The following is a 10,877-nucleotide window of genomic DNA, read 5'->3' as shown; positions in this document are numbered from 1 at the left end:
AGCCATAGTCGTTTCAATAGTGGTTTCATATGTTGCAGAGGATGTAAAATTATGATTTAAATGGGAAGTGAGGTTGCTTGATCTGACACGGTTTCGATAATCCCTCTTTGCTTTAAGAATAAGTTTTCTCCTGTTTCTTGCAATGGATGTTTGAGGAGCAGTGTTTTTAACAACATCTGTTACCATCACAAATACAAAAGTAGGATGAATATTAATACTACAAATAAGATTGATTTGTATAGATTTATGCACACAATATGAGATGTATAGCATGCTACTTCATGGCTTTGAATACTAAAAGTTTACAGTTTCTAATTGAAGGGGCATTTGTGGGTTAAAATGTCATGAATGCAGTGTTGATTTTAATTTTTCTTTCATACTTGAATATATATGAAGTTGGAAATGAATATGAATAGAATGATAGTTATAGATTTAAATTACCACTTATCCCTCCCTTATAACTGTTGTGTATGTTAAATGTATTTAATTTAATCTATACAGGTTATTTATAATATTTTATTTGATGGATGTGTTACTATTTTAAAAAGACTTTAAGTAAAAACTAATATTATAAGTAAATAGAAACTGAACAGTTAACCCACTCTCTGCATGTACCAAGTACTTGTTTCCTATTGCACAGAATAGAAGTTTAGCATTGCAACTGCTTGTCGGTTAGGGTTTTCGACAATGGCATCTTCACACGGTGGTCCTTCTGTGCGGATTCCCTCTGATGATGAAAATGATTTCAGGTATGAGCAGTTAAATTTATTTCACCTTTGCTTTGCCGTACAAAATAGGGTATATTGATATACAAAATATGGTAGTGTGGTAATAACAGTTAACAGCATTTATGTGATGGGTGTAGTATCAATATAGTTTAATGTTGTATTATGTGTGATATTTGTCAAGAAATCAAATGCGACTGAATGACTATTGTGGTTTTTTATTGTTGGATTATATAGTTAGTTTTTGTTTTATCCCGTTTGTGTATATCCCGTGGTTGCTCGGTATATGACTATTGCTTAGTAAAGAATGCTTCATATGCGGTTCGTTTTTAATCCATATTTGATGTTGGAACAGCAATGATCAGGCAATGGAAATCATAGAAGAATTGGTAAAGGAAACAGGGTACGATCCTAAGGGGGAAAGAAAACGCAGGAATAAACAGCACAATGTCACCCCTGGTGGTGTTGTGTCGAATGTTGATGTTGGCACACAAAATAGCGCAAGTGTTAAAAGCAATCCCAATGCAGGACCTATAAAGGTAAAAGAGGAATCAACAGACATTGACACAAATGAAATCAAAGTTTCAGAAGTTGGTGAAGCAAGTGGATCAAAAGAGGGTAAGAAACAAAAGGGTAAAGTGGTGAAAAAAGCAAAGGTGGGTACAGACATTACTGTAGACAGTTCTACAGGGGCTCAAATTTTTTTCTGGAACACCCATGTTACAAATGCTAAATCTACACAGCAGAATGTATGGTAAGGAGATATTTGAATATGAGCATCATGTTATTGAAAATGTAAATAGTATATAATGTTAATAGTTCCCTTATTTCCTGTATGCAGCATTTCCCTAAGGAAATCGCCAAAAGATGCCTCCGTCGCTTTCAAGATGAAATTAACCTGCTGGATGTGAGGACGAAGAACATTGTTACCTGTCAGGTTCACAAAGCTAACAGAAAGGGAATACCCCAGCCATATGAAAAGTACATGGCCATGGGATGGTACGAATTTGCCAAATCTCTTAACCTGCGTAATGGGGATACAATAGCGTGGAGCATACTGCGATTCTCTCCGTATATCTATGTGAAGGTTGAAAGACAATGAAGAAACTGCTGCTATAAGCTAACCCTGTACTATACCTGAATTTTAATGGTTATATTATATGTTGGGAATATTATTTTGGTACATTGTGTTATATATATTTTGCTACATGTTATTTTGTAAGCACTTTATCCAAAATGGGAACACATTAATATTGTGACCATTAGAAGATCTAATGTATAATCGTTTTCGGGACAAATTTTTGAAGTTCTCCTATTATATTCTATTAATCCGCTCTGATATGCTATTAGTTAAAATGAAATCTGTCCCATAATATTGTATCAACATTATACTAAGGTCAGACATAAAATTATTTATTGATAGTTAACATAGTCAAATGTTAAAAGTTCTGGTGTTTCTTTATGAGGCACAATCAATGTTTCAGTTTACAATGTAATGACAGAAAGCTTAGGTTTTGCTAATCCAAACAAACCGTTCTTTGTGACATCATTATTGTAACTACATGCAGTAGAATATTCATTAGTATATCACGGTCAACTTCGGATCAATATTGTAAAGTTTATATCGTCGAAATAATAAAAAAGCAGCGCCCCGTTATAAGAGGTACAGTTAAAATGGAATGTTCGATATATGTTCAAAAAGAATCAAAATAATTAATAATAGTATATATAATATGTAGTTGAATGTGAATCATTTGAATATAATAAGACACACAAACCATAGATAATTCTTAAATCAAAATGAACATAACAGAAGCACATAGCCAGTATTCATGCACTAATTATTACAGAAAACGAAATCACACACATGATTAAAAGCAAAGGAAACTAACATCCAGTTTTTATAACAAACACCTAAGCGAAACACACACGAAATAACAATAGATCTAATCAATCTTCTCCATTTTAATTATCTTCTTCAGCTTGTTTGATGACAGTTCTCCATCATGTAATCCGTCCAAATCAGTGGATTCACTTGATGCAGCAGGAAGATGCCTCTTACCACCAGGTGCGACAGCATCAGGCTTGTGCTCAGATGTAATTTCCAGGTCCTGCAAGGCCACGATGAAGACTATTAGTTAGGAATATTGATATAAATGTAAGTAGGTAAGTGTGTTGCAGTGAAACTTACTGTAACCAATTCACAGTCTTCATTGGCATCTGTTTTAGCCTCATCAACACTCTCTCTAATCTATATATAGTTAAACACAGTTTTTAGTATAATATAATCACAGGAAAAGTAAAAAAAAGGCATACACAGTTTAAAATTTCTACCTCCAGAGTCTCAGGTATGACAGTTTGGATTGGAATAGGTTCCTTGAGAATTTACCAAAGAAAATCAAAATCAGGCAAAAAATTGTTATAATATGAAGTCCTCTTTTATAAAACAAATGTCAGTTTATAAGAGCTGACCTCATCTGTTCCCCATTTTTCCTTAAGTTGCTGGATAATAGGATCATTTTTTATAATCATAACGACGGAACAGTTCTTCCAGCGTGGATGCCACTTAACCTTCATAGCCATTTCCAACTTCAACAACTGATCAAGTGCTAACGGAAAGTCCAATGGATCAGTAATTCCACCCTATTTAAACAACCGGCCATATTAGTGTACACAGAGTATCAGAAAGTACATTCTAATTCGTCTGCACAATATAAATACAACCTGAATCATAGTGTTACGAAGTTGGGATGCAGATAAACCCAACAACATTTCACATTCTCTGTTCCAGAAGACAAAATTGCAGCTTTTGCCCCCATGAGTAACCTCAATCTCAATCTTATACCTGAACATCATAAGAAGTCGTTCCGTTAAAAAAGCAGACAACATAGAAACATCACAAACATGACAGAAACAACATATATTAGGTGAGAACAACTAAAACCTAAGGACTTCAGCCATGGTTTCATGACCAGCTTCACACTCAAAGGGGGGGCTGTCCCCACGCGCTATAGATTGACACATATGACCAGCACGATAGTACCATCCAAAAGGAGACGCTACTAATAATTTTGTTGTAGCGACAGTAGCACAAAATGTAACTTGGACAAATAGCAGTCAATATCAGAAATAAGTGACGCACTAAATGATGAGGTTATAATTATGATAATATAGGAAAATAGAAAGACATACATCCGTAAGTTGAATAATCTCAGCAATAGGCAAAACAACAGCCTTTGAGAACAATTTTTGCACAGGAGTCAGCTGTTGATTTTCAGAACTTTGGGAGGAATATTGGGAATTCCCTCCGAGTTGTTCAGACAGGGTTACCCTGCTCTCCTCAGGCATTCTGCCGAGCATGGATCATTATCAAATTCATACATGAAAAAAATAATTGCACATAATGGATGATACTATCAACATACCTATCAATAAAGTCTTTCATGACAGGAAAATCAGCATCAACACATAAAAGGGTCACATTATAGGTGTTTGTCACAGACAGAGGATACTTTCCTGCAAATTCAAATTATACCTTGTCACTATATTTATCACAGATTTTGTAGTTTTAGTATTAATTTAAAAAATAAGTCATGGTAACCTTCTTCCTTCACTTTGGCATACTGAAGCAACACAACTGTAGGGAGTGATGCAGCAACCCTAACTTTGTTAAACTTGATGAACTGATCCGCGTATGATTCCCACAGAGTACAGTTCAACATGTTGTTGCTAAACCATGATCACAACACATTAAGATATATCACATGATTCATATATCAGGGAGTCTAATGTATAAAAAAACAAACTTGTGGTCACGCAACATCATGCTAATTTGCTGCTTCTTTGCGCTCGACTCAGTCTGTGCATAACCAATACTATCCACCATTCCAACGACATCTGAAATAAATTTATTAATTTCACACGGCTAAAATGCATCAAAACATGAGATAATAAAACAACAAAAACTATACTCACGAATCAGAACATGTTTGTCAAACCTCCCTGTTATGATGTCCGAAAAACTTGTAAAATAAAATCGATTTCGGGGGTATCTCATGTTTTTCTTCATCAATAACAGACGTTCCAGCAGTAAACTTTATCATATATTTGTGTCCTGATGCCCTGAACGCCAAAACATAAGGCACCACCTTAAAATTAGATACAGTATAAGTATGCCCTAATAAGCATTTTTCGGTGAACACCGACACATGTGGTGCTGGAACAACAGCATGAATATCATCTCCCTGCGCCAGAAACCAAAAAATGATTCAAACTATACAAACATAGGTAAATGATAAATATACCGAAATATAAATAGGGTAATCACCAATTTGTCAACAAAGATCATTTCAAAATGTTCCTTGTTGTTGGAGACAACATTCCATCTGTGGTGAATCCTAACAACAATCTTCCAAAGCTCTTTTCCATCATTGATCTCTGCTATTCTCTCAACAGGCCTTGACATGATAAAGCAAATTCACACTGCACTGAATGATAACCGCAGAAGTTAGCAAGCATGGAAAGAGAGGAATGAAATCACTGATAAATAGTCAAGCCATTTAAACAGGTAATTACTGCGCATTGTGCAGTTTGGAACGTGGATAGGCAAACAATGATGGACCTTACGTAACTGCAACAGCATGAGAAGCTGGGAGGGTGAAACTCCCACAGCAATAACTGCCGCAGCCCACCATGCAGATGAATGATCAGAAAATCAGTATTAACCGCCAAAGCTGATGTGGATTAACCATGGAACAGATGCTGATGTGGATAGCCTAAGAATTGCTCAAATGGTAGACTTTTCTTATATGATAGATTCATAAACAGTGGACATGGATAACATCCACTCTCACTAACAAAATTACAAAAAAGTCACCATCAGAAACAGGATAACTAAACAATTGGATTTGAGTGGTAAACGAGTTCTTGTTAAGGACGAAATTCAGAAAATACAGAATTCGATTTTTAGTGTGAACAATATTTGATCAGTGTCATGATCTCTCGGCACAAACTCTACATTACCAGGGCCTCATTTTCCTAAGAACCTTAGTGCATACCAAAAAAAAAACATGAAACTGGGTTTTTTAAAATATAATAGAATTTCTGAATTTTAAATTAAATTTAACAAAATTATCATAAAAGAATGACTTTTTTCAAAAAAAAAATTCTAAAAACAAAAAAAAAAAAAACTAGAAAATATTCTGTTTTATTCTTTGATTTTTATCAATTTTTTGGAATTTAATTTTAAGTTTAAAATAAAATCTGAATTAAAAATATATTACTTTTATTTTCAAAAATAAATCTGATAGGACTTAAGGATTTCCAATTAAAAAAACATTTTAAATTTTTTTTAAGTAAAAGCACTTTAAATATAAATAATTGTGGCTTCGGAGACTTATTTGGCTTTTAATGTATAGACTATATTATTTGAAAGCTCGTTTACCGGTATACTCTTTCCACCACTATGTGTTATTCTACACTACATAAAAATCTATTATATCTTTACCTTTTACGGATGTATCTCCGGGTGTATTTATTTTTGTCATTTTTCATATCAAATTGAATAGACATCATTTTTACATTATAATTTAGGGTTAATACCTATTTTCACCCCTGCCATATGGGGCTGATTTGAAAAATCCCCCTGCAAAAAAAAAAAGTTGCAAGAATTCCCCTAACATTTGAAGATTCTCTCGTTTTAAACCCTGTAAAATTTTTATTTTGAAAACAAACCTTGCCACTTGAAAGACTCTATCATTTTGAACCCTGTAAATTATTATTTTTAGTAAAACCAACCTTTCCTGTCATATTCCAGAGGGTTTAAAATGACATAATCTACAAGATTATAAGGTTTAGAATGAGTGAATCTTCAAATGGCAAGGTTGGTTTTAAAAACAAAATTTTTCCAAGGTTTAAAACGAGAGAATCTTCAAATGTTAGGGGAATTCTTGCAACTTTTTTTTTGCAGGGGGGTTTTCAAATCAGCCCCATATAGCAGGGGTGAAAATAGGTATTAACCCTATAATTTATTCCGAAGATGTATCTTTGTATGTGTAAAAATAGCGTCCAAAGATGCATCTTCGTAAACACAAGTTATTCAAACAGTTGTGGGTGGTTTGGAGATGCATCTCCAAACACTTCTGATACATATCCCACACCAAAACCGTTCTCTCTTCCTGCTTCTTAATTTTCTAAAAAACACATTTGAGTTTTGCAACGATTTTAACTCTGCATCCATTCAATCAAGCCTATATCATTTGAGCTCTTTCCATCGTCTCATAACATTCAAGCTTCTCTTTCTCATAAATCAATATCATTTGGTTTTTCAAATATTTGTTTGTTGTTTTGGTTCATAGTTAGTTTTTTAAGTTGTATTAGTTGTTTTAGGCGCATTTGGTAGTAGTGTAAACGAAATATTCTGCCTTGAAGAACATGCATTTAGCTTGTTTGGCACTAGTAGAGCAAGAAATTCCATGGGAGCAAAATTGCAGCTTTATCTGGAGATGCGTCTCCAAATTTGCTCTACATAGTTTTCGGAGATACATCTCCGGATTTTACTCATGCATAAAATTGGGTGATTTTGTGGAAATTTTGAATTTCTCCTGACATGTTATTTATCTCTATCTCTTTTTCTAACACAGGTGCAACTAGGGATGGCAATGGGCAGGGTTTGGGCAGGGTACTATAGTACTCGTCCCCATACCCGCAGTTTAAAAAGATCCCCGTACCTGAGCCCAAACCCGCGTGGGTATCAATATTAATGCCCGTACCTCAATGCCCATACCTGTACCCGTTTACCCGCATTTATAGTAAAATTAAATCATTTAATTACAAAATATCATATAATTTAAGTCTTTTTAACAATATTAAAAAAATGATGTATGTTATTGTTGAGTTAAGAAACAAATAAAAACTTTTATTAAAATGTGTAATGATTTAATAGCGATATTTTTTTTAAAAAAATTTAGAATTATGCATTTTTTTTATATAATAATATAAATGACATTATAGAAATATATAGCGTGGGTATGGGGCGGGGTGGGTAGTAAAGTACCCGTGCCCGCACCCATACCCGCATATTTTAATGGGTAATTACCCGTGCCCGTGCCCATACCAATTTTTATGGGTATTTATCCTATCCGATGTGGGGTTTTTTGTGGGTACCCACTGGGGATGGGGCAAATTGCCATCCCTAGGTGCAACGTCTGAAAACAACACTGGTCAGATTATAGTCGGGCGTGTGTCCCAACCTACATCGGTATGACATTAGAGGGTTGCGGCGACGAGACCACGAGGTCATGGGTTATTGATAACTCGTTTGATGATGCATCTACTTCGCATCCTCGACCGTCTAGTTCTCGTAGTCGACTCTCTTAGGAATCTCAGGCATATGATGCAACATTACATGAGGTTCCTAAAGCCCCTGCTGACCCTGAAGCCTTTGAAGCCTAGGGGGAAGCTGTTGAAGCAGGCATAACGACAAGCAACAAAAGATTTGGAAATATTACTCCAGGATTTATCGTGTCCACAGAGATGGTGGAATGCCATTCAACTATTTATATAGTTTCGAGCTTTGGTTTGAATGTTCAAAAGGTAAAAAGATATAGACAGAAAAAAGTAAACACATTCTTAGGAGAGAAATAACTTATCAAGCATGCAAATATACTCACTCATCACAAACTTAAACTTATCGATCAGTTGCACTCAACCTACGTTACTCATCCTTACCATCACGTGTCTCTCACATTAGCGTCCATCTCTGGAGGACTTACGAGACAACTCATAAGTGAGGTTATCTCTAACGCAAAGCAGCGAGAACATTCGTATTCTCGTGTCGGCAATCTCTCTCGCGCCGCTCAAATACGAAAGCATTAAGCTTCAACACACAAGTGATTGTCAGCTCTAAATCTATCTCTAGAGTTTAGAAACTAACAGAAATTTATCCCTAATCAGAATCTGTGAAGTTTATCTCTAAAGCAACACAAATCCCAAACATAAATGCAAAAAGATTAAGGAAGATAACAGTAACGATTTGAAAAGCAAGTTTTATACAACGCTGTGAGCGATAAATATACGTAAGATTCGACTAAATATACAAACAAAACTCAACACCAAAGAAATACACAAAGAAGAGAAGAGATAAACCAAACATCTCACAGGTTGTCAGCTCCGATTGATGAGAAATCTACCTCCGATCATCTAAGTGCATGAACTAGTGTTGTTTTCTAAGCTAATTCTAATCTAAGAATGAAGGTGATGGAGTTTGGGACAAAAAATCCCCAAAAACCATAACCCTACAATGTTACAAATGAAAGAATATAAAGAGAAATTTACGCATGCTCGCTAAGCGAGCTGCACTTATTACACAAAATATCTAGTACAGTAAAAGCAACCTCGCTTAGCGAGCTCACGAAAAGTTTGCATATTTTTTTAGTTTATGGAAGTGCGGCGGGAGTCCGCTTAGCGAGCTTCTGCAAAATTTCCATTTTATTGCTCCAAAACTACGATATAAAGCCGTGCCTTCGACACTTTATTCCTCGAGACTCCGATAAGCATAAATACCTATAAAACAAAGGAAAAATATCAAACGGTACACAAAATGAATGAAAACTCAATTATGTGAATATTTACATAAAAGTTGGGATTTTATTACAAAAACCATAAGAATAGAATCGATAAGTGCCACAAATATATACTCAAAATAATGATATTTTGGAACTTATCAAACTCTCCCCAACTTGAAACTTTGTTTGTCCTCAAACAATGTCAAATAAATCAAAGAATCAAAAGTAATAAACCAAAGAATTGTGAATTAACAAGTTTAGAAAAACCAAAAACAAATGTATGGCTCAACACAAAAATGTATAAACAAAGTAATACTTACCACTATCCTACAATGACAACATGTAAGCGAAATGAATCCTAAGTACAAAAATCATACAAAACAGTCTAACACAATACAAGCTCACTTCATGAATCACGCCTAGCAAAAATTCATCAATGGATGAAGAACACACAAAGGTGAAGGACTTTTAACTCTTATCAAACAATCTTGCAAACAAAATATTAAATTATGCATTCATACAAAAATCACATTGAAGATACAAAAGCAAGAATCGCAAGGGATTTTCAAGGTTGTAATGTGGCTTAGTTAACAAACAAAGGATAAGTCCTAAGGCTAATCGAAACAAAAACTATCCTAAACCTAAGGGAGTGATCAATTCACAAAGGTTCAAAAAACACAATTTCGATCAAACTTCTTCCTTATTCCAATGTTCTCTAACCAATCACAATACTTATTAGCACAATTATTCTCTTCTCTTTTCTTTTTGTTTTTCAAAAAAATTTCACTTTTTTCTTTCTTTTTCTTTTCTTTTCACATTTTTCTTTTCTTTTAAACCTCATAGCAACTAACCACAAGTGCACAATCATTTATTTCCCCAACTTGAATTCAACCACATCATAATATGAATACTCCCTACTTATAAGGCAAGGTAAAAGTTCATACAACAACACAAAATTGAGGGTTCAAGAAAAAAGAATCAAAATCCATACAAAAATAAGTGAACTAAATGCAAGTGTAATACGGTGAACTGACTTTTTATTAATCGGAATGTCGCGGTAAGCAAGAGTCGCCACCGACTTTTATTTTATCCAAACAATATTCGGAAAGGCAAAAAGAAACAGAAAAAAACCTTTAAAGAAAATCTGAGTTCGGGGGGTAATTTATGCAAAGGGAAGGTGTAAGGCACCCTTTGCATCCATGGTTTTCCATGGGCTCTTAATTGCTTTGCTTGCTCGTTTGTTTAGAAAATGTAGATGAAGGAGATAGGGACTTTAGCTTGTGAATAAGCGTTGCCCTTTTGAAAAATTATGAGAAAGAATATAATAAAAAAGATTTGAGCATTGCAAGGCAATTAGGGGCAATTACCTTAAACTCAGATGATAGGTCTCTTTTAGCCTTTCAGAATGAAAGGGTCTATCCTTGCCATAAGAGGGCAGGAAGCCTTTCGTTTGGAGGTTGAAGGGTCATCGAAGCATCCTTTGCCATAAGACTGTCCCATGCCATAGAAGGGCAGGTAGTCTAAGGCAAGGATCAGAATAAGCCTTATTCGTTAGGCAACCAGAAGATACCTCAGCCTTTTTTCCGTA

General features: G+C 34.8%; 1 protein-coding gene across 1 annotated transcript; it reads right to left on the bottom strand.

Moving 5' to 3' along the window:
- Positions 1-2,671: 2,671 nt before the first annotated feature.
- LOC131650476 (uncharacterized) lies at positions 2,672-5,190 on the bottom strand. Its single transcript, XM_058920183.1, has 12 exons — positions 5,053-5,190; positions 4,724-4,969; positions 4,532-4,584; positions 4,327-4,454; positions 4,151-4,241; positions 3,914-4,074; positions 3,670-3,826; positions 3,450-3,570; positions 3,198-3,368; positions 3,060-3,101; positions 2,917-2,976; positions 2,672-2,836 (listed from the first exon to the last, which is right to left on the bottom strand). The coding sequence occupies exons 1-12, from the start codon at positions 5,188-5,190 to the stop codon at positions 2,672-2,674; spliced, it is 1,533 nt and encodes a 510-aa protein (XP_058776166.1).
- Between the last annotated feature and the right edge of the window lie 5,687 nt (positions 5,191-10,877).

The sequence above is a fragment of the Vicia villosa genome, linkage group LG2, assembly GCF_029867415.1.
Source record: "Vicia villosa cultivar HV-30 ecotype Madison, WI linkage group LG2, Vvil1.0, whole genome shotgun sequence".
Taxonomy (NCBI): domain Eukaryota; kingdom Viridiplantae; phylum Streptophyta; class Magnoliopsida; order Fabales; family Fabaceae; genus Vicia; species Vicia villosa.
The sequence above is the reverse complement of the archived record's forward strand: the minus strand, read 5'-3'. Positions and strand labels throughout refer to the sequence as shown.

Coding starts and splice junctions, on each gene's coding strand:
- LOC131650476 (XM_058920183.1), bottom strand. CDS start 5,190: ATGTCAAGGCCTGTTGAGAGAATAGCAGAGATCAATGATGGAAAAGAG. Junction 4,585..4,723: donor TCGGACATCATAACAGGGAG/GTTTGACAAACA, acceptor GGTTATGCACAG/ACTGAGTCGAGCGCAAAGAA. Junction 2,837..2,916: donor AAGACTGTGAATTGGTTACA/GTAAGTTTCACT, acceptor GTGGCCTTGCAG/GACCTGGAAATTACATCTGA.